This window comes from Piliocolobus tephrosceles, chromosome 12, assembly GCF_002776525.5.
Source record: "Piliocolobus tephrosceles isolate RC106 chromosome 12, ASM277652v3, whole genome shotgun sequence".
Classification (NCBI taxonomy): Eukaryota; Metazoa; Chordata; class Mammalia; order Primates; family Cercopithecidae; genus Piliocolobus; species Piliocolobus tephrosceles.
In genome coordinates this window covers 10,951,137-10,975,612 of record NC_045445.1, presented here as the reverse complement: position 1 = coordinate 10,975,612, position 24,476 = coordinate 10,951,137, and the positions used below count along the sequence as shown (strand labels likewise).

The 24,476-nt window shown below is 40.1% G+C and overlaps 1 protein-coding gene across 2 annotated transcripts; it reads right to left on the bottom strand.

Annotated features, from left to right (window-relative positions):
• Nucleotides 1-15,727: 15,727 nt before the first annotated feature.
• Nucleotides 15,728-23,445, bottom strand: SLITRK4 (SLIT and NTRK like family member 4). 2 transcript variants are annotated; one of them, XM_023202690.1, is made up of 2 exons: nt 22,518-22,831; nt 15,728-18,775 (listed from the first exon to the last, which is right to left on the bottom strand). In XM_023202690.1, exon 2 carries the CDS (start codon nt 18,723-18,725, stop codon nt 16,212-16,214), a length of 2,514 nt encoding a protein of 837 aa, XP_023058458.1. In that variant the 5' UTR covers nt 18,726-18,775; nt 22,518-22,831; the 3' UTR covers nt 15,728-16,211. The 2 variants fall into 2 exon arrangements, with proteins under 2 accessions (XP_023058458.1, XP_023058459.1); XM_023202691.2 differs by lacking the exon at nt 22,518-22,831 and adding an exon at nt 23,364-23,445 and having other exon boundaries at nt 15,731-18,775.
• Between the last annotated feature and the right edge of the window lie 1,031 nt (nt 23,446-24,476).

Below are 24,476 nucleotides of genomic sequence, written 5' to 3'. Positions count from 1 at the left end.
CTGATCTGTACTATATCAATAGCATCTGTGGTGATTATTGTTCATCAAACAGTCAGTCTTTCCCCTTGAACTTCCATGGGAAGAGTCTTTTATTTTTTCTGCCTCATCGATGTTGGGCTTCCTTTTTTACCTGCTTTGGTCAATGATAAGACACAAGCAGGGACCTGATATATACTTGTGTAGCTGAGCTTGCCCTCTTGTACTGGTGACAATGCTAAGTGAAGACCTTTCCCTAAATGTCCAGTTTCCCCTGGACATTTCAAATCAAAAATATAAAACTGAACCTTCAATTTGGTGATAAAACAGCCCAGATCAGTCTAGATCAGCCAACCCATGCACCTGCAGTCTAAAGCAGAGCCTATGCAATGGACCTACAGACCCACAGGCTGAAGTAGCCAAACTGCAGCATATGCAGCTGAGTTTGAAGGCAGTATTTTAGGCAGCAAAAGTTGACTGATATTTTAATTTTCTAATTATCTTTGTAATATCCTAATTATCTTCTTGCCTTCAAAATTCTCTCTCCAATCTCCACAAATTAGCAGATTCATCTTCCCAAAATAAAAATTTCAGATAGTGTCTCTCTTTTCTCAAAAATCTTCAATGGCTCCCCATTGCCTGCAGAAAAAAAAAATCAAACATCTTAACATGGCATCCAAAGTTTTTAATAATTTGACTCCAAACTAACCATCTCACATTTCATTTGCTGTTGTGACCATTAATATATTTATTGATTCAAAAATTTCTGTTTACCACATACTACCTTCTAGGTACTATGCTAGGCATTGGTGATAAAAGATAAACAGAATATAGATCCTGTGCTCCAGAAGCTCTTATTTTAGTTGTAGGATACAGATAAGAAAACATGCCTTTTTGATTCAAGGTGCCAAGGGCTGAAATGCGTTAGTACAGTATACAGGTGGGGCTTCTTAGGGGAGGTGGTGAATAAGCTGATATCTAAGATAAGAACAGAAGTCAACATGGCAAAGAGAGGAATAAAGGGTGTTTTAGACAGAGGGATGCAACTGCCTTGTCCATTTAGTTCACCATGTCACATAAAATATTACGAAAGAAAGGGAGTCTATGGTGTGAGTTAAGGCTGGAGAGTCTGGTAAAGGCCCAGCCATGCTGGTTATGTAGACCACGGTAAAGAGTTTACATTTTGTAGGAGCCATACACCATGATGCAGAAAAGTGTGGGATATATAGCCAAAATGCCTGGGTATGCTTTCCAGCTTTGTCACTGAAACCAGTGTACAAGTGTACCAGTGTACAAGTTTGGGCAAATTTTTAAAATCTCCTTTTGCTTCCATTTTTAATCTGTAAATTAGGGACAACTGTAGTGCCTACAACATAAAGTTGCCAGAAGAAAAGATGGGGAAAAGTTCTGTGATACTGATCTTGCCAACAATTGTTTGATATCACGCCAAAATCTCAGGCAACCAAAGCAAAAATAAACAAGTAGGACTATATCAAACCAAAAAGCTTCTGCACATCAAAGGAAACAACTGACAGAGTGAAAAAGGTAGCTTACAAACTGGGACAAAATGTTTGCATACCATATATTAGATAAATGGTAAATATCTAGAATATAATTTTTAAAACTCACATAACTCAATAGCAGAACAAAAAAAAATAACCTGATTAAAAACAGACATAGGACCTGAATAGACATTTTTTCAAAGAAGACATAAAAATGGCCAACAGATATATGAAAAGGTGTACAACATCACTAAGCATCAGGAAAATACAAATAGATACAACAACCTATCACTTCACACCTGCTAGGATTGTTATTATCAAAAAGTCAAGAGATAAATATTGGTAAGGATATAGAGAAAAGGGAATTCTTGTACACTATTGGTGGCAATGTAAATTGGTACAGCCATTATAAAAAACATAATGGAGCTTCCTAAAACAATTGAAACTAGAACTGCCATATGACCTAGCAATTCCTGTGCTGGGTGTATACTCAAAGGAAACAATCAGCACCTATAGACATATCTGCAGTACTGTGTTCACTGCTGCGTTACTCATAATGTCCAAGACATGGAAATAATCTAAGTGCTTGTGGATATATAAATAGATAAAGGAATTGTGGTATATACATACAGTGGAATATTACTCAGCCTTTAAAAGGGAAATACTCTCCAGCCCGGGTGACAGAGCCAGACTCCGTCTCAAAAAAAAAATTTAAAAAAAAAAAGGGAAATACTGCCAATGAGCCCAGGGGACATTATGCTAAATGAAATAAGCCAAGCATAGAAAGAAATACTAAATTATCTCACTTATATGTAGAATCTGAAAAAAAAAAAAGAAAAGAAAAACAAAAGCTAATGCATAGAAACAGATAGAATATAGAATCCTGGTTACCAGGAGCAGGAAGAGGGAGGAACTAGGAATAAATAGGTAAATGGTTAGAAACTTGCATTTATTAGGAGGAATAATTCTGAAGATCTAATGTACAGCATGAGGACTATACTTAATAGTGGTGTATTATATACTGAGTATTTGCTAAGAGAGTAGACTTTAGGTGCTCTTACACACACACACACACACACACACACACACACACACACGCAGTAACTATAGTAGGTGTGGATAGGTGAATTTGCTTGACTACAGTAATAATTTCACTATGTACACATACATCAAAACATCATGTCGTACATGTTACAAATATATACTACAAAATACCAATCTGAGGTTCAATAAATAGTATAAATGGCAAAAAAAAAAAAAAGAGTTAATTTACAGGGCACACGCTAAGTGCTTGGAAAAATGACTGGTAGGTAAGAAGCACTCACAATCCCCAGGTCTTGCTGCTGTGGGGTGAAGGACATGGAGGGGCTGAGGATGATGCCCAGGATTCTGGCTGGAGTATCCAAGTAGCTGAGGGGATGGGCACCAGGATAGCAAAGACTAGAAGAATATTCTGTGCAGAGAGAATGATGAATTCAGTATGTCATATTTTGAGCTTGGGGTCCCTTTGAGTCAGAGGGACATGGCAGGTAAGCAGTAGAGACAGCCCTCAGGAGGTACACGCTCCAGCCACACTGAACCACCTAATATCTCGAGAACACCAAGCTTCCCCACCCCTCTGTTTTTACACACACTATTCTCTCAGCTGCAGCGTCCCTCTTCTATCAAAATCCAATCCATCCTTCAAAGGTTAGGTCACCATGTACCTCCACCATGAAGCCTTCCTTGTGCCCTATGGCTCAGCACCTGCTCAAGTACCACATTCCCTTTATGTTATGGCATTAAGGATGTGATATTCTAGTTAGTCATTTTCATACCTGCCTCCTTCACTAGATTGTAAGCTGCATGGGAGCTGGGACTTGGTATAACTCTTCTGTCTCTTCCATCATCCGGTCCAGAGAAAACACATAGTAGGCATTCAGTGAATGTGCATTAATTTGAATTTAAAAAGCGTTCTCTATTAAGGAAAAATTTCTATGGCAGAGTAGGGGTGGTAATGGGGTTTTCCTGGCCGAATTTGTTTCCGTTCAAAGACCACAGAAAACAGCTAAAGCTCCAAGATTCTTTTGTTTGTTCCTCATCTCTGTTGGGGCAGGACTACTGGACATAAAGTCATTTATAAAGTGCTAGAGTGTGGTGAGCTTCCACCACAGCCCACCCCTGTTGCCCTCTGATGCTGACTCTAGGTGCCCACTTTGACCTCCTACTCTGGGTATAATCCTGCTGCTGGCTTCGCTGTTTCCATGTCTCACCTCTGGAATCCTAAAGTCTTTCTTGCACTGATCTTTGCTTTCACTTTGCCCAGTATTGTGGTCCTGATTATTCTCTACCATTTCTCATCCACCATCCCTTCCCTCTGGAGTTTCTTTCTAAGATTCTGTCTCTTGTTAGGGAATGAAGTCCCACAGCTGTTCTGACATCAGCCTTTCATGCAGTCTCAGTGGGGCCAGTGCCAGAAAAGCGTGCTTAGATAGCACTGCTGTCTCTCAGCGACCCTGGACATGGTCAGTCACGGAGTCCTTTGTGGAATGTTATTTTTGTCTTTGCTCCCAGGACCCCACAGCCTCCTAGTTTTCTGTCATGCTGTCTGGTCACCCTTTCCCTTTTTTGCAGGTACTTTATCTTCTAAGTTACCTAAACAGCAGACACTCTTACAATTTAAGGTGAATAAGAATAACCTAAGAAAATTCAAAATGGACATTCCTTGGGTCCTGACCACAAAAATTTTGATTCAGAAAGTCTGGGATGGGGCCTAAGAGTCTGAATGTTAACAAGCACCTTAGGAGATTCTGATGCAGAATGCGCACAGTACAGACGACACTGAAAAAGAAAGCTCTAAAGCACCTGCCATCATTGCAGGGTCTTGGTTTTTTTTTTTTTTTTCCTTCTGTGACCTTCTTCCATGACCTTCAGTTTCAAAATCATAATACTTCTCCATTCTGTCTGTGGCCTAAGCTTCTCCTCAGAGCTCCTGTTGAACAAAGTCAGTCACCAATCTGACAATTTGAAGACTTTCAGCCACTTCAAATTTAACACGTCCAAAATGGAAGTTTATTTTATTTATTCATTTATTGAGACGGAGTCTCACTCTGTCGCCCAAGCTGGAGTGCAGTGGCACAATCTCAGCTCACTGCAACCTCTGCCTCCCGAGCTCAAGCGATTCTCCCGCCTCAGCCTCCTCAGGAGCTGGGATTACAGGTGTGTGCCACCACACCCGGCTAATTTTTTATTTTAGTAGAGACAATGTTTCAGTTTGTTGCCCAGGGTGGTTTTGAACTCCTAAGCTCAGGCAATTCGCCCACCTCAGCCTCCTAAAGTGCTAGGATTACAGGCGTGAGCCACCACGCCTGGCCACCAAAATGAAATTCTTACTCTCGTGATGCCTACCCTGCACAGCCACCGCTAACCTAGAGGTCCTCATCTCAGAGAATGGCATGTTTATCAGTGCAGGTGCTCATGGCACAGAACTCAGGGTTTTCCTTGATTCCACTGTCACTCTTGACCTTCATATCCAGTATATTGACAAGTGCTATGGAGTTGACATTCGAAATATAGCTCACAACTCATATTCTTCCTTCATCTTAGCTTGGATTATGTTTGTCATTGGTTAGCACTATTGCAAGAGCTTCCTGACTTGTTTCCCCACTTATACTCTGCTCCTCACCACCTCTAGTCTAGCCTCCAGAAGCAGAAGGAAGTCTGTTGGAAACAAACCTAATCATATCACTGCACTGCTTTTAAAAAAAACCTTCATTGACTTCCCAAAGCACCTGAAAGTCAAACTCCTTCAGGGCCCTTCAGAATCTAGCCAAGGGGTTGATACCTCTGGCCTGTAGGTCAGATCCATCCCCCAGCTTATTTTGGATGACAAAGTTTTATTGGCACACAGTCACAACCATTTGTTTACCTGTTGTCTGTGTTTGCTTCTGTGCGACAACAGCAGTTAACTAGTCGAAGCACAGACAATATGGTCTGTAAAACCTCAAATATTTGTTATTTCAGAAAATTATTTCAGAAAAAGTTTGCCAACCCTTGACCTAGGCACTGCCTACCTGACCAGTACAACATAATGAGTTAATTCCCACACTGGAGTCAAAGCCCATGTTGTTCTCTCAACCTCAGAGGCCCTCCTCAACCCTACTCCTCAGTCATTAATATGAACTTCACCCTTCAAGACTTTCATTTAAATATTATTTCCACAAGAGAGCCTTACCTAACTGGCTCCCACTCCTTCCACTCTAATATGAATAATGTGGAATGAATGAAAGCCACTAAGGAGACATCAGATGGGACTTACTGAGAGAAGGTTGAAGTCAGTCTCTCTCCTTATTGGTCTGAACTGTAAAAGCTTTACCCATGGTAAAACTGAAGGATACCAAGGAGGTCCCCTAGTCCACTGCTTGTCCCAGGCCTGAAACACCATTATTTGTTCGACTAACGTGGTATCGTCTTCCACTCCTTGATGTCCTCTCTGGAAAATGTCTCAGAGTACTGACATATTTGATGGGCCTGTGAATTAGCGGCATGTGAATCTGGTATCCGAATGTGAATTTTCAGAAAAACATTGTTAAACAGAAACAGTTTTAGTGAGGGTGGGGGCATAAGGCCACTGTCCCAAGAGGTAATGTTTGAGTGAGGAGCTATGAGGCTGCACAGGGAGCAGGCAGATAGAGTGGTATCATGCAAAGGCATGTGAGATGAAGAGAGAGGGAAGGGTGGAGGTCAACGTGCCTTGCACATCAGTGTCAAGTCAAAGTAAATATTTGTATTCGCTTCTATTCTTCTCTACTAAAACATAAAATTACTTGGGCAGAGGTTATTTATATGTTTAACACTGTGACTATTTAAAAGTGAAGTATGACTCCAAAGTATAGAACTGCTAATTTTGAATGAGTTGCTGGTACCTGAGGGAATACTCTTTATGATTAAAGGAACCAGGAATTGCATGGTAGCCACATTTGATGGAGCTCTAGTTAATGATATGGATGGAATAAAGAAAACCTAGGAACTGCATTTCAGAGTCATCCTGGGTGTACCCACAATCTTTAAAACTTAATAACATCCCAAATAAATAAACAAACAAAACAGTCCTTGAGGTCTGAATGGTTTAATTTTCCCTTTACTATTTTTTTAAAGAAAACTATCTTTATGGAAGAAAATTCAAATAAATATTTCTAATACGTTTTTATTGGTCGGATAATTTGCAGTTTCTATTCTGAATATAGTCTGTTGAACTGCAACCTGAATTGCAATTCTTTGGAATAAAGTTCAGTTCTATCTTACTGAGAGTAAATTATAAAACAAAATGCACCCAACTCCAATTAGCAAAGATGATGTTACAAGATATTAACCTTTGTGTTCCACTTGGCAAGCTCAAGAAATAGTGTCAAAATTGAAATTTAGGATTGAAATAACGTATACCGGCATGTCTCAGCATTTCCAGTGTGGGGTTGTTGCTACAGTGCCATCTTCAGTGCAATGTACAAAAGAATTTCTTTTTCCTTTGTAAAAAATTAAACATCAGAGACTGTTCGTTTTGAAATGCTGACACTTAAAACACAAACATTATATACTGGGGGAGATTTCACTCTATGTCCCTTTTATCATGATGCCTAATACCTACCTGGTATTTTGGGGGATTATTAATTTGTTATTCTACTAGTAGGGATCATCTGCTGGTCATTACACTACAAAGATCAATTCATTAAATATTCTGGATGAAACATATTTGATAGTTTTGACTTTCTGGGTAAATGATTACAGTGTATACACTACAGAATCCTTAGTGCCTTAGAGTTTCAAGTGTCCTCCAAGATCACCTAGTCCAAGCTCGCATTCAGATAAATTTTCTTGAATAACATCCATCCTCCTTGTTAGAACTATCCTCAGCTTGAACGCTTCTAAGGACTAAGAGCTCTGTATTTTGTATCTAGTTCATTCCAGTTATAGAGCATTCTAAAACCTTACAGAAAATGTCCTTATGCTGCATTGGAATGTCTGCCTGAAGCCTCACCCACAGATGCTCATTTTCCTCTCCGGAACTTCCAAACAAAGCAGTGTAATGAAAATAACATGGTCCTGTGAGTGAGGACAATCAGGTCCTAGACCAGACTGGCCGTAATAATTTGATGACCTTGGGCAAGTCACTTCCCCTCTCTAGCCCTAGTTACTCTTTCAAAAGAGAAGAAAATGAGGACCAAATAATCTGACTTGGAAATTCAGAGTACATATACTCAAATACTCAATCTTCCTGTGATGGCCTTTAAACATGGAAACTGACCAGCAGCCTCTTAGTTTACCCCTGCTCTGATAACCTTTCAGATGAAATAAAGGTCATTCAGTGAAGTCTCAATTGGCTGTAGTAAAAATATTACGTTAGAAACTGGTCATGTCCAATGTGTTAATATTCAAATGAACAAGTGAAATCATATATGCATTTGGGATTTAAAAACAAAGTTACTGTTCACACGTTCTACACCGCAGCACAGGCTAGGCAACCAAGAAGAATGAGCAGAGAGTGAAAATGCTGCATATAAACTGAGTCCTATTCCCCTTATAATGCATACATTGGAGTCTTCAAAAAGTCGACAAGTTCAAAGGGAGGTGGTAGATGTAATTTTTAATAAAATGCCTGCATTTTGCTTCCTTAAAACCCTCTTTTCTTATGAACACACTAGTTATCTTCTTTATCCTGATGTTTTTATCCAGTTTCTAATACGCATTTTTGTGTAACTGCTTAGTTACATATAGAAAAAAAATTCTTTTTGAATTTTCATGGTGAGAATTGATACAGCAGCATTTCAGCAGCTGTGCCAAATCTGAGAGAATGAATATTTTCTGAAGTAGAAAGTGCAAGGAGAAAATAGCAGCCATGTTTATGGCAACACATGGCAAACCTGCCCACACGTCAGCAATAATATCATTTCTAGTTATTGCGCGGCCCCAGAGTGAAAACTGATTTCATTGGGTCCAGCTCAAAAGTGAAGGCATTGAAGTCTAATTGCAAAGCAAGGAAATCTAAAACTTAAAAAATGATTTCCTAAAGTTGTTTTTTTCTGGTAAGTCACTCTGTCTTCATATCATGATTTTTTTGTGTGTCAGTAGGACTTTCTTTTAAATCCATCACTTACTGTACTAAATTTTCTATATTTCTAGAAGTTATAGAAGGAAATGGGCACATAGAAGTGTGATGATCATTTCTATAAGTAACTGAGATTTCAGGATGGTGATTAGCTTCTACTTTGAAAGACAGGGATGAATAAAATAACTAGTAGCTTCTGTGGGCTAGAGGATAACTGATGAATAAAAACAAAGATGCAATGTGTAAAACATACAAGACCCAAATGCTCTCTAGTATGGTAATATTACAAAGGTGAATATACGCTTGTATTGAGACTCCTAGACTTTTTGTGTGTATTACCACTAACTACCAAAAAACAGTGAAAAAAATTCCTCCTAAGCTAGCCCATGCCATAGACAGCGTTGGCTGTTTGTAACAGCAGAAGAGAAAAATTTCCAGCAGGGACGACTTGGCAAATGTGACACATCCTGCCATGGAACAAGGGGATCCATGGCAGATACATGGCTTCCTGGGGATTCATACAGGAAATAGCTTCTGAAATCGGCACTTGATATTTTTTTTTTTTAAATAAGATTTCTGAAAACAACCCAAAAGGTCTAGCAGCTTTTTGACCACAAGTTTTTGTATCTGGGAACCCAAATGTTTGTACTCATTTATTTTGTTCCCTATCATGATGGTTTTCTGTGATATGCATTTTTCACCTCTTATTCTCATTAAACACAAATGCTACTTATCATTTTTTGACAGCTAAAACTGTATCGGGAGGCTTTGAGATTCAGTCAATCCTTGATGTCAGTCAATCAAGGGAAAAAAAATCCATAGGGGTTGCAAAGGTAACTAAATGTTTTAATTGACCAGTGGATTCTATAAAAACCCTAAACTACTATTATGTTGACAAAGCCTAGATTTCATATTTGTTTAAAAGAAATAAAGCCGAGGTAAATAATAAGGAGAAAGAAATCTACAATTTGACTTATTTTACGATACTTTTGTTCAGTATTTAAGTTCTGAATTCTATCTGATAAATAAATATTTTTTCCCTTAATACTCCTTTGTTCTCATCCTGCTCTTTAGTCATAATTTTCAAACAACTTTTCCTTCTTTAAGGGAAAAAAAACCATACCTGTTCCAATAACTTCTAATTAAATCCTCATCCTGGGATTATTTTGGATCTAAATGCCCCTGTACAGTTCTCTGAATAACGTTTGTGAACGGTAGTAGCAGCATTGATTTGCACCTGGGCGGGCTGGTTGCCTGAACATCGTACACAGCACTGTACATTTATTAAGCATATAATTTGGGGATGATAGTGATGAAAAATGTTAACAAAGAAAATCAAAATAAAATCTGAAGACAACAAACATAACTGAAATCCAGAGAAGTCTTGGGAGATAAACTGGGCATAATTTCTCCTATATATGACAAAGTGGTCAGGTTTTAATTTCAAGTGTGGGGGAAAAAAAAAACAAAAACAGGACAAATAACATTTAGGTCCCAATCTACTTGGATTTGAAAAATCTAGGTGGTCAAGGTAGAAATATTTTGTTTACATTAACCAGATAATTCCCTTTGTGCATAATTCACCATTTGCACATATTACCCTCTATCTTTCTTATGTGTACGCATGTGTATGTGTGTAGGTAGACCTGGCCTAGACATGTAAACTAATATAATGACTGCATCAGCTAAAAACCAGATTATTTGCATTTCTTTTTGAACTTGAGCTTTACTAATTTCACACTAATAAACACACTGAATGGCTACAAATGTGACCTATAAGAAAAAACTTTTATTTGTGAAAACAGCATTAAAGTTACTCCATATCAACTCCAAAAGTTTACCACAATGGTTCAGTTTACATGAAACAATGATGGAAATATACATAGCAAGTCTTAGCAGGGAGAACAAAGCTTACTATGATTTTCAAACACTTCTATGAGCAATGTCCACTGCACAACATGCCTTCCTTCAGCTATTAACCAGCAGCATCTGACATGACCTAGTATTTGTGAGGTGCCAACTAAGAGAAATATATTGTTCAGGAACTTAAAAAGACTATTTCCTTCATATAGCTAATTTAAAGGCACTGCCCTATGGTTATTCATTATATTATTCACATTATTTCTCTGAAGGCTTCATTCATGACCTTTTCAAATTAAACAGGTAATTTGTCATTTTTGATGTTACTGTAATCACCAGAATTTCTATTTCTATTTAGGCAGTGTCTACAAAAGTAAACTAAAGTGGAGGGTTGAGTAATTCTCTCCTGGTTCTGGGTCCTATTGTCAGTGGAAATGTTAATTATGAATTAATGAGAAGTTTGAATCTTTATTCTGAATAGCAATTATTTGGTCTAAAATATTCAAATGCCTCAGAGCCCTAATTTATTTTCCCCCTGTAGACATAAGAACAACAGGTTAAAATATTTTTAAAAAAATTAAAAGAAGTCATTTCATATAAGAAAAACAACACAATTTCCCTTCCTCGATTTCCCCCTTTTAAAACACAATCCTATCAACCAGTAGAAACTGAAAAGACATTAAATAAATAAATAAATAAATAAAACAAAATAAAATTCAAAATTAGATTAAGGGCAGTTCTGTACAAAGTAAATTATTAAAATTCATTTGCCTTCCCATTTGCTTTTAAATAAAGAACAGATCCTTAGGAAATCTGAAATTGAGAGTTAACAATTATCAGGTGAACTTGATATATGTCACCAGTTATTCTCGGTAAGTGAAGCCACAAACAGGATATTTTATTTTAGTTCAGCCCATCTGACCACAGTGACTAATTGGATAGAGCACGAGAAATGATGCCAAACCTTGATTTGATGCCACTTGTCTACATAACAGAAGTGGCTGGAACCCAAAGCTCTGTGCTCAGTACTCATAAATAAATAAAATAACACAATCCTGCAGTGTATCTCCTCAGATGCATAAGGCATTTAGTCTAAAAGTACTTGTATATGCTATCTATACTGTTCACACCTTCAGCATACCTATGTATACGTGTAAAGCAACAACAATCTTAATTTATATTCTCTTTCTCTGTTTCTGTCTTTACTTGTCTTACCATAAATATATGAACCTTAAACCCACTGTATTGGGCAATATAGTCAATTATATTCCTTTCTGCCCTCAAGTTAACCATAATGCAATTAGTTCATTTTCCACAACAGTAATAGTTTTGGTAAAGTGATGGATTGATAATTTTGGTCATCTTTAAAAGAACCAAATACAAATCACAATTCACTCCATAAGTGGGTAACTAACCTGTAAACATGCAAACTGGCAATGGAATACAGAGGTACTGAAGGTTTTCTAAAAGTATTTGAGCAGATAGTTAAGATTGTTAAGATAGTTAAGATTTGCTTATCTGAAGTTATGTCAGAATCCAACTGATTCAAAAGAATGGGCAAGAATCAAAGCATGTTGATCTTGGCACTGTCTGACTCTTCTCCAAAGGGGCTGCCAGTGGGAAGGAACACAGATTGAAAATATGTTTCTAAAGAAAGCATTTCTTTTTAACAGAGATTTAGCAGTTAAGTTGAATACAAACAGTATTCTAAAGCTATATCTTACCCTCAAATCTGGGTGAAATGATCAGTTTGGTTACTGCTTTATTTTTTCTGAAAAATAATGGAAAGACAAATATATTTAACAAACTGTGGCTTCAGAAATATCATTGTAGCAAACAATTTTATTAATACTTTCATAAAAATGGCAATTAATAAATTCTAATACCTTGATGTTATTAAAAGCAAACAAAAGTCATTAAAACAGTTCTTTTCTGTGATTTACATTAGCTTTTACAGCATTACTTGATTTTTCTCTTACAAATTAACCTAAAATACTAATAATCAAATCAGGGTAAAAACAATACAATTTTTTTTACTTTATTTTAAAATAGTGATTATAAATACATTCTTAATATAGTTTCTCCCCAACTCTTTGGATGCGACAATAACAACAACAAAAAAAAAAACCTCACTGTGCTCATTTCATACAATGTCAATGTACAAATCATGCAAAAAATATTATAGATTAATATTACCACCATACATTTCTAGACGTGTTCTGTTATTTCTGAAATACCTGTTGATATTACTCATAAGGTCATGTCCTGTATAATTTATGCATCCTTATGGCTTAAAAAAAAAGTAAGTGTTTAAAAAAAGCAACAAAAGAAAGATGGTCTTAAATAAATTTCTAATTAATATATTTTTTCAGTTTATTCAGAATGAAAAACTAAATATAGAATATAAATTGTCTCATAGACTTGAATCACTCTACTTTAATAGCTGCTTTCTCATAAAATTACACAAAGACTTACTTTTAAAGAATTGAATCATCTTTATTGATTTCATAAAAAAATAATTTAAAACTTGATTTATATTACATGGACACAATATATTATCTCAACCCCTTCACTGATTTCATAAGATCTAAATTTGTTTGCAATCATTCTAACGTAGTCCATATACATGAACATAGGGCCAAGAAGCCCACGATGTGTCAGACCACATTAGAAATGAGCACTTCTTGGATTTTATAGGTTTGCATCCAAGTTCCACTGAAAATGCTGTACTGATGTGCATATCATACCTCAAGGGGTTAAACTAACATCAAGGTTATAGTTGAAGCCAACAAAATGTAGATACAGTATTTTAACTGTTTTTGTACTCAACTCAGAACTTATACCTAACTACATTATCATAAAATGTACAACTAGAACTAATGAAAGACAGGTGCAAAATTGTATACACTATATAATGTAGGCACAATGACTTCAGTTAAGGAAAATATATTAGCCTTAACCAAGAATTTTTTACTTTCATTTACAATTTGAACCTCCAAATAACCACGTACGTTAAATTACTTTTTTAAAAAAAGTTGAACATTTATACCTTTTAGCAGAAGAGTATGAGATAGCCAATATGCTACAGCAAGCTTTTGAGATGGTGGCAGGTACTCTTGCCATTGAGAATTCTGCAGAAACCTTGAAACATCTTCAAAACATCACCACACTGAATAAAAGGTATCATTCAAATGACCTATTATCCCCAGACCATGAATGGAACTTTCTGATTCCTCCTATAAGTGTCTATTTAAGATCCCTCAAGCCATACTTTATTGACAGACTAAACTAAAACACTTTCTTTGAAGCCTTTGTATCTTTATCCTGTCAGTATACATTAGGAGCCCTTTAATCCGTGGATGCGTGCATGCACGGTAATGGCATATCACAAGTCCTTATGAAACTGTAGATGAAAAAAGCTGTTGGGCACACATCTTGTCTTTTCTTTCAAGATCAGAAAGCAATTATTTGTTTGAATTATTTTATATTCATATAAAGTTTTCACAGACATCATAAAAATTAAAATCACACACTAAAGTTTTAAGAGCACCAGCACATACACATGGAGACGTTTTTCGCTATTTAAAAAAGATTTCCAAATTATCTATATGTATGAATATATACCCACATATATATACACACACTCACACACACACATACACACACACCCAAGAAAGTCAAGCTTCTTTTATTTTTTTATCTTGCAACAAACACATAAAGCCCTGAAATTAGTGATTAGTAAAGGAACAGCTACTGCAACTATAAACATAATATCATTTTGGAAGCTGCAACAAAAAAATATGCCACTTGCAATCATGAGGAATGGCTATGTTTACTTTCTTGGTTATCTTACTGATTCATACGGTAATTAAAAAAGATGGGACACTCTCTCACACGCACACACTATATATACACACACACATACATATATGTATATATATACACACACATATATACACACATACATATACACACACACATATATGTATATATATACACACACATATATACACACACGCATATATATATACACACACACACACATATATATGTATATCTATATAGATCTATATATCTATATATATATATATATGCAGGCAGGCCAAGAAGACAATGTGTTTCTGAATATCACTTTGTTAATCGGGAGCTCCTACAAAAGTTCCGAAATCACCCATTCTCAGTTACTTTATTCCTTTAACAAATTTTGACTTAGATCTTAGCAAAAACAAACACAGGGGCGTATCATTTGTAGTTGCAGACTGTGAACTCATCTGAAACCAATGCAAGCATTTTTACAGTGTGGCTTTCATAGCCAAGATTACCATGATGTTTACAGTTCTACTAGATTATCTGATAGTGGTCTGAATGATGAAAGAACAGGATACTGATGCATACAAGATATAACTATTAACCTTATTCATTATTTTTTAAATACTTGTAGCGAAAACTATTTGAATTAAGCTCATAGAATCCTGAAAAGCAAGACAACTGATGGCAAATAACAACTGCCCCAGACACAATACTAGAAAACTAAGGAACTTATTTTTAAATGCACAGTTGGTAACAAATCTGAAGATAATATGCTAAATTCACAAGAATAGCACAGAGTTAACTTTTCTTTTGTAATTTTTTCTTTTTTTTCGTTTTTAATTTTTTTTGTTGTTTTTAAGTTACACCTGATCACGAAGTCCAGAATATTTCTGTACACATCGGCTTGTTTCAGTTTAGTATATTTTTTTCTGTCTACATTTATACTTACTGGTAAATTCACTGTGATCAGGAAAACAAGTCAGGCATATTAAATACATATTAAGGAATACATATTTTTCTATTTAGTATACAAAGTACTTCATAAATATGAATTATGTTACAAAAATAGCTTTGGGTGCGCTCACACAGTAAGCACTCTGCTTATTTTGGACAACCTTTAAGGATTGTGGGTATTTCACCTAACTGAGAACAAACTCTAGTGTTAATTTAATTTGAGCCATGTTTAATTCTGATAAACATCACATATTTCTTCAGATCATCACAAATGCTATCTAACTCACGTTGATTTTTTCTTTTAGATTTTTATGTATAGACAGGTAATGCTTAAAGTATTCAAATTTATTTTATAGTTATGTAATGCATGTTATATTTTAAACAAGTATTTGCACAATTTAACATTATAAATCCAGCAGTTTCAAGATGCAGGCCATAAAGGTTACCAATTTACAAATACTATCGAGTGTTCTCTCTTTGCATGCTTTTTTTTTGTTTTGTTTTGTTTGTTTTTTGTTTTTTTTTTTTTTTTTTTTTTGGTTTTTTTTTTTTTTTACTTTTCAGATAATCTTTACACGGAGTTGTTACAATGCCACAAATCAAAAGGATTATTCCAGTTCCACCAACTTAATCTACGTGCAAGATAAAGGACCCAGCTGAGGTACAAACACCTGTACCAGTTTTCTTGAGTTTGCTTTACAAAGCACAAAGAGACGAAGGTTTTGCATTGGGATACAAAACAGATTTGCCTCTTGAGGTTAAATTCAGTATTATGTGTATAAAGCATCCCTTTGGCAATAGAGTTTGCAGTATCCCCACAGGACTCCACAGTATAGGTTTTATGTAGTAAAATCTATTAAACATATTCTCTTCTACTTGACACATCTTTGCAGCTACAGTTAATGAGACACCCTTGGAAACACCTGCCTCTATGCCTATTGATAATATAGTATTTGGAAGTTAGAAGTCAACAAAAGGCACTTTCATCATTAAATAAATGTCCTCTGTATGAAGTAAGATTACATGACCTAGATCTTGTTCAAAGCTGTTTGCTCCTCAAGGACCTGCAGGTAGTCAGGGGAACTCTGCAGTTTCGCCTTCAGTTCAAAATACTCGCTCTTCCTTTGCTCCACAACAATTTTACTGTGGTTGCCACCTATCAGTGACTTCTTATTTTTTTTGTCTGGTTGTTTTTCTGGATAGCGGATCTCAAAGCCACTGACACCTATGCTATTATACTCCTTTTTGCTTTCAAGAAAATTCTGAATAAACACATTGGAATCCCTGCTAGGGAATAATTCATCCAGCTCATCAATTGTGCTCAGTCTCTTCCTGGTATCTACATGTAATAAATCTTTCTCCTTGTCGGCCACATTTCTCATAACAACTTTCTGTCCTGGAGGATCTGAAAACATGAACCCAGTTTCTGACTCTTTCAAGCCACAAGTATGGCTCTTGCTCATCTGCTCTATAGTTTGTGGAATGAAAGCTTCTGTGCTCAGTCCGTCTTTTTTATTGGTTTTGTGGTCATGCTTCCTTAGCTGCAGCTGCATAGAGCCACACTCAGGATTCCCTAGGCCTTCGTGCTTCACTGTGGGTTTCTTGTTGCGTCGCAGGACAAAAACAAGAAGGCAAAAAGCAACAAACACAGTTAAAATGAGGACCACTAAGATACTTAAGATTAAAATAGACAGAGGCACTGGCCCACCAGGAGGACTTCGAATGGGACCCAATGGAGTGGTGAATGTAATGGCAGGTGCAGGGCTTGTGAATGGTGCAGACGGCTTATTTAAAAGTTTGGGACATAAGATTTCATTTTTGAGGGACTTCAGTTCGATGTTGGCAAACTGAACAGGCGTCTCACATTTCAGTTCTTTCACAACAATCCCGTCGCTCAACTTCTCCACCCACAGCTTTAATGCCACTAAGTCACAAGTACAGTCCCATGGGTTGCCCTCCAAGTCAATCTGTGTAAGAGATTGCAACTGATCAAGGACCCCACTGACAGGCAGGTACATGAATTTGTTGTTCCTCAGGTTCAGTCTAGCTAAGGGTGCTCCGGAAAAAATGTAAACAGGCAGGCTCTTTAGGAGATTGTTGTTTAAGTACAGTAACTGCAAATTTGGCATGGAGTCAAAGGTGCCTGCTAAGATTTCCTTAATCAAATTGTATTCCAAATACAGATACTGCAGGTTATGAAGACCTGAAAATATTTCAGGAGAGAGTCTTTCAATTTGATTGCCATTGAGATATAGCCTACGTAAATTAGTGAGATTGTGAAATACGTCTCCCTTAATCACTGTAATTTGATTGCTGCCTAAATGAAGCAAATCCAGTCCTTCAAAGTCAGTGAAGTCTGACACGTCCACATCCTTGATGCTATTGCCATTGACATGCAGCTTCTTTGCATTTAAAGGTTTCGGTATCAATTCAGACATAGACTGTATATTTTTCTCTTGGCAGTTCACACTTAGTCCCAAATCTGAAGGGTGTGTTTTGCAGAAGCAAGGTGCCGGGCAAGGTGTTAGAGGAGGCACCCTTGTTTGATAAGACACAATCTGACTGAGATTGCGGTTGGAGAGGGCTTTGCCTGCAACGATTCCAGAGATCTTGGAAGGATTTGTTGTTTTTGGTGGTTTAGTTACTAATCTGTGTAAAGATGTTTGGGTGGTGTGACCATTGGGAGTGGTGTAGCCATTTTCCAGCTGAGATGGAGGCAGGATGCGCACATCAAAATCACTGCCGGTGCCCATGGGGCATAGTTCTTGTTTGTTGGTTTCTTTTAAAAGCCTTCCATATAAGTCACTGGGAGTTTCACAGATAGCTTCTCCTATGTAAATGTTATATGGCATGTTCTCCAGCCAAGCTTTTAAAGGCAACAAATCACAGCTACAGTTCCAAGGGTTATCTTCCAGCTGCAATTCAACGACACGGCCAATGTGTTCCAGAACCCCGATATAAGGGAGCTTCTGGATTCTGTTCCCTCGTATATCCAGATGGGTCAAAGATGCGAATCGGAAAATATTATCAGGAAGGAATGAAATCAGATTGTCATTAAGAATGAGAACTTTCAGTTTGTGGAGCTTATTGAAGGCTCCTCGTTCAATATACTTGATTAAATTGTAGTCAGCCTGGAGATACTCCAAGTTCTCTATGCCAAGGAAAGTGTCAGCTCGGAGAATCTTTAATTCATTGTTGTTCAAGTGCAACTGCTTTAATGCACTGAGCCCAAGAAAGGCTCCTCCCTCAATGTTCTGCAGTTTATTATTTCCCAGATGCAGGGATACTGCATGTGAAAAATTCAAGAATGTATTTGGATACAGAATATTTAAAAAATTATTTTGGAAATTGAGGTGATAAAAATTAGACCAAGGTGGTTTCAGCTGATTTGGTCTGTAGACTGAAACCTTCTCACAGTTGACATAGAGCACATTCTCAACTGACACGCAGGAACACACATTGCAAATTTCCACCGATATGTCAGAATCTGCATTTGTCGAAGAAATCAGGGCTGACAAAATCAGAAACAGCCAAAGAAACATCTTCTTGCAATCAGCAAACAACTGTATGCTTCTGAATAAAGAGAAATAATCTAAAAAATAAAAAGAAAACATTTTTTCAATGGTCATTACTTGAAAAATTACTTGTATTTAAATCATACCATAGTGAACACATGGCTATAATTACCAGAGTTGTATTTTTAAGGCAACCAAACCTCCAAATATTCTCGCTCAGTCAAACAATAATAACCACCAAAACTGCCATCCATTTTATTTTCCATACCTGTGGTTTATACAAAATTCACATGTGCAGAACACACAACCAACAATAGGAAAATGTATTATTAATCATGCCGAAATCTTACAATCTGAAAAGATTTTTTCCACGTGGACCATCAAACTCTGCCCTTGAACACAGGCCTTAAGCTTCCTATTTGCACTTCAAATGACCAAGACCATCAAGTATGCCATTGAGTTTGCACCACAAAGCCATTTTGATTAGTGGATATCTATTCTCTAAGCTTCAGCTAGATAAGAGAGGCTGAATACAAAACATATTAGAGCCCAGAGTTCACTGGAGGATGGAAATGGGAGGATTGGGCTGCTGTAGCAGGGACTGTTAAAAGACCAAGGGACGGTGACCTGGGAAGAGATTTGCTTGTGCTATAGCCCCATAGAGGTAAGCTCGTTTCTGTCAATCAGTTTACTCCTGTACACTGCTGCCTTCAAAGACACAGACGAATCTGTGCAGTTCTAGAAAAGCAATTGAGTAAGGGATGGCCAACTTTTATTTTCTGGTAAATAAACAGTCTCTAATTTCCTGTCAGTCATTTCCCAAAGAGGGAGCAAAAGGCCTTTTGTCTTTGAGCCTCTGAAAGCAGCAGAGTAACCTGCTTACTCCTGCATTGCTTAGCTAATCTCCAGGCAGCTTTCCACTTTGAGAACTGGCTCTCTTGCCTCCCTAGCCCTCTCCCACACCTTTATTTACCATTTTGAACCCAGGTCCGACTGATCCTCGGCTTAACTGCTTATCTCTTTTACTTTGACCACAGACTGCAACTGCTGAGAAAGAGGAGTTCACACATCACAATCTTTGAGTAGCTTTTTCTACAGCACCAAATATGTTCAGTACAGCACATTTTTCGTCCTAAAATCATCACTTCCAAACACCCACCCGCCCTTCCTAATATTACCAGCCCACGTCCCTGACTATAAACACATAAAGAATCACTTGTTGGTAGAGTTTAATGCTTAGCAAAATAACTCATCGTATCTGGGTCCTTAAATCCTGCATATATATACAAATATACACAATGCTTCCTGGAAAAGATGAAACAACACAAGCAGCGTGCATTTTATTGATACTATTTTAGCAACGTTAGTCTTTTCCATCGTGAATGGGAAACTGGGTGTAATTTCAATATCGTTACCTCCAAATATTAATTAAATACGTAGAATACCCAGGGACACACAACAAGGAAATGATGCAAAGAAAGAAGTGTCACACAGAAACTCCTTTGTTTATTTTGCCCACGAGGAATCAGCTAGTGGTGAAACCGAACATGTCTTAAGGTAGATAATCCATTAGCCATGACCCAGGAGGATTTGCATTTTAAGTAGTTTGGTTCAGAATACAGCCAGCACTGCTGAGATGCTATTTGGCTGCCATATAGACGTGCATTTCCCCTATTCACCATGAGAGCATGATTGGCATTGCAAAAAAGAAGTCATAATTCTTAACTATGACATCACCTAAAGCAACTTTCATTGTAAAATCAAAATTTCACTTGATATTTTTTGCCTTGTTATGAATGTGGTTTTCGACAGCTATTTTGGTTCAGTTGAGTCATTTCTTGTTACTAAACCACCACCCCACCCACCTCAAAACAAAGAAACCCAAAAGCAACCAAACTAAAAACCAAACGCAGAAAATTAAAAAAAAAAAAAAATTCCTTATAATCCGAATTCAGTACAAAAACAAGAACCAGGAATCTCAACAAATCTGAAAATGCGTAAGAAGCTGCCCTCCTCCTCCTGGCAATTTCTACTTTAAGTAGCAAGGGGGGAAAAGTCACTAGGACGAGCCAGGAAGTTCCCAAATGCAGCTCTTGTGAAACAGAGGAAGCCACAAGCAGCTGGAGGGGCAGGCAAGAGAGAGAAAGAGTCCAGTTGGTTCACCAAGGAGAGAGGAAAAGAGGTACTGAAAGGGCAAGAGACTATGGAAATGTGGAGAAAGGAAGAAAAAGAGCTCCGAGAGGGGAGCTACGAAGACGGTAAGGGGGGCACTGAATGCATGCGAATAAAGCCTCACACTCGCGTGGTACCACCGAAACATGCACATTTAAACATCAAGGGAAAAACGTAAAAAAGAAAAGAAAAAGCCCACAAAGTACCAGTTGGGAACCAAGAGCCTTCTCTGTGGCTGCTGGGAGCTGTCCGTCTCCCTCTCGGTCTCTCCGTCTTCCTCTCCGTGCCCCTTTGAAAGACCCTTGGCTCCCACGACCCACCAGGACTGAACAAATCTAGCCCTACCAAAACCAAATCCTGCATCCACCAGAGTGCAGCGCCTGGCAGTCCGCGACTGGGAGGAGAGAGGCGGCCTGAGGAGGGCAGACCACTGATGGGCTGCAGGGCGGTGGGCCGAGGTGGCTCCCGGAGAGCTCACTCGGGAAACCCCGCTGGCCCGCCTAAGGCTCGGATGGAGGTGGTAGAGGTTCGCGGAGAGACTCGGCCATTGCCGCCCCCGGTGCGCTACCTCGGGCGGGCGGCTAGGAGGCTGGAGGGGCCCCTGGTGCGTACCGCAATGTTTGCCGCATCCCTGTTCCCGGAGCCGGTGCGCAGCCCCCTCCGCGTCAGGGGCCCAAGCAGCAGCCTGGCGGGCAGTGTAGTGGAGGCGGGGTACCGCGCGGGATGTCGCGGGGGCCTTCAGTCCCGCTGCTCACACATTTCTCCGCGCGCTCCCGTCCCACAAGGGGCAGCTGCTGGAGTTTCAATGGACCTCTCTAGACCCAGGCGTGCGGTGGGTGAGGAGGAAGAGATGGCCAGATCAGGCCGCCTCGAAGACGTTGGCACTAGGGTGTTACTGACCTGCTTGCCACGGGCAGAGGGACCCTGTGGTTTTGTGGCTGCGAGCGGCGGCCCAGGCTCCCCTTTGCCTATGCTCCCTCCCCGGCCAGCTACATAAATCCTGCTCTCACCATGCCAAAAATCAGCTCAACATTTAGGCACCTTGCAAAGTCGCGCTGGCAGCGCTCGCCTGGCTTTGCAGAGCTTTTAGAGTTACCCACCGGCTCTTCCTCTGGTATTCCTAGTCTTGCCGAGCGCTAGCAATCTCCGACCAGCCCGCGGGCCACTGCCCGGAGCCTCAGATCCACGTCTGCGGAAACTGGCTGCGAGTGGGGCGTAAAAATATAGCCCAACCCAGCCCAGCGGCCCGACAGCCGGAGCCATCCGAGACCAGTACACTTGCCCCGCCGCCCTGGTCGCCCGGGGTATGGGGGGGCAGCGATGCCAAGGACACCCGAATCCTTTCCGGTCCTCAGCGGCGTGCGACCGCGCCGTAGGCAGGCAAGTGGGAGGTGGAGGGCAGGATTAGCCACCTCGGCCACTTTGGCCACTCAACCGGCCCCAAACGAACAGGACTCAAACTAAAAATAATAAGCTACTTGCCCCCTCCGCGCGCGCGCGCGATCTCTCTCTCTCTCTCTCTCTCTCTCACACACACACACACACACACACACACACACGCACGCACACGCGCTACTGAGCTGAGCGGGGAAGAGGCAGAGCGCGTGTCGGTGCAGCTTGTGCAGCTCCCGCTGGAAATTCACCCACCTCTAGAGCCCAGCGTCTCGTGCAGGGCCCGCGGCGCCGCGATCTGCGCTGCTGTTTCCACGATGGTCTCTATGTGATTCCGGACAGAGCTCCTTCGCTCCTTCGCCCGCTCGCCCGTCAAACCCGCCGAGCAGCCCCAGCAGGCGGGCAGGCGGGCAGCGGCGCGCGCGCGCACCCGAGAAGACACCGCGCGCGCACCCAGAGCCTAGCACACGGGCTGCACCTTTACATACACGCGCTAAACCCCCGCCCCCGCTCTCCACTCCCCCCTCACCCCGCACACAAGCAGTCCTCCCTCCCAACACTCGACCACTTCGACCCCCTCACATTCCTTAGCTCTTACCCCCGTCCCCCACCCAGACATGCCCATTTGATTCCTCTTCTACCCACACACCCAGAAAGACAGCGCGCTTTCCTCCCGGTATCCGCCCCCTCTTTTTGCCTAAAACATTCCCTAGGGAGGAGCGACCCCTTTCCTCAGGCGTGGAGACCCCAGTCCTCTAACAAGGGCGCGCTTGCCTTCATTCCCCCACCACATACACACACACACTCGAGCCTTTTTCTTCTCCTCCAGTCTCCTAATAACGAAGGCGCGCGCACACACACACACACACACACACACACACACACACACACACACACGGGGCATTCCTTTGAGAGAGCAACCAAGAAGCCAGGAAAAGCCAAGAAACACTGGAAAGCCTGGGGGAGGGGGACCGAGGGAGATCGATAGGGTCGTCGAGCCTACGCGGAATTGAATAATTACAGGATGGAGAGGAATGAGTCAACAACAATGACATTCAAATGCAACAATCATACTTGGATTTTGTATCACGGGTACGGTACCTTTGGCTAATTGTCACCCCGCAGAACAGAGGGCTCCTGGAATACTTCTCCGTAGCGGTCGATCCTGGAAGGAGCCTTCTTGGGAACCAGTTTCCTAAGATCCAGTAGTATTCGCACTCCCCCTACCTGTCTGCGCGTAAGGGGCCGGGGGCTTTAAGGCGAAAGTGTGAGGCTTTAGCCTAAAGTGAGACTATTTAGCGGGGTTAGAAGGAGACGGGTTAATTATCCGCACCTTAGAACTCCGTGGGCCTTTGGTGCGGAACGGGTTAAGCCGGATGATTTGGGAGCTGGGGGTGGGGACAGGGGATAGGGGATAGGGGTTGAGGAAAGACAGGCGTGGGACTGAGAGAGATGCCGCACTTGCGACCAAAAGAAAAAAAAAAAAAAAAATCTACTTTGGCTACTGAGCATGCTCAGTTCCTAGCTCAAGCCCTATAAGGGAGGCATTGTGTGCGTTCCACTTCTCCGGGCTTTGGTGGTGACCGGGAGGGGAGTTTGATTGGGGAAGGGGGTGGTAGTTGGGAGACATTAGGGAAAGGGGGTTGGAGAACAAGGTTTGAAGCTTTGGGACTGCTCAGGAGGGACTGTGAAGAGGGAAAGGGAAGGGACCCACGGAACACCTTTGGGAGACGGAGAGAAGGAGAGGAAATGGACTAAGAAAAGTCACTTCAGTCGCCCCCTCATTGTCTATACCAAAGAGGCTTTAGCAGCTGACTCTGAAATATCCTAGTGGCTGCAAATCCAACGTGTGGATTGTCTGGGCCCCTTCTTCTACCTATTTGTTAGTGCTTCAACAAGAGGGTAGGAATATTCTAAGGAAGGGCCAATGTTCAAACCAGTTACATGCAGATTGATAATTTCGTTAATAAGCTTGTTAAGAAAATAAGTAAACCTGGGGGAGGGGAGCAGAGGAGCTGGCTATCACGTATGTATTTCAGATACCTGGCTTTCCTAAGCAAAAGGCATAAACATTCGTTGTGCTCCCATCCCCCAACCTTGCTGTTTTTTGTAGGAGCTTGGCTAAGAAAACCACCTCTGTCACTCTTCGTATCTGTGGGAATAAACTAGCTTTAGGTAAGTAGAGCTAAGTTATAAATGGGAAGTATTTCCCTA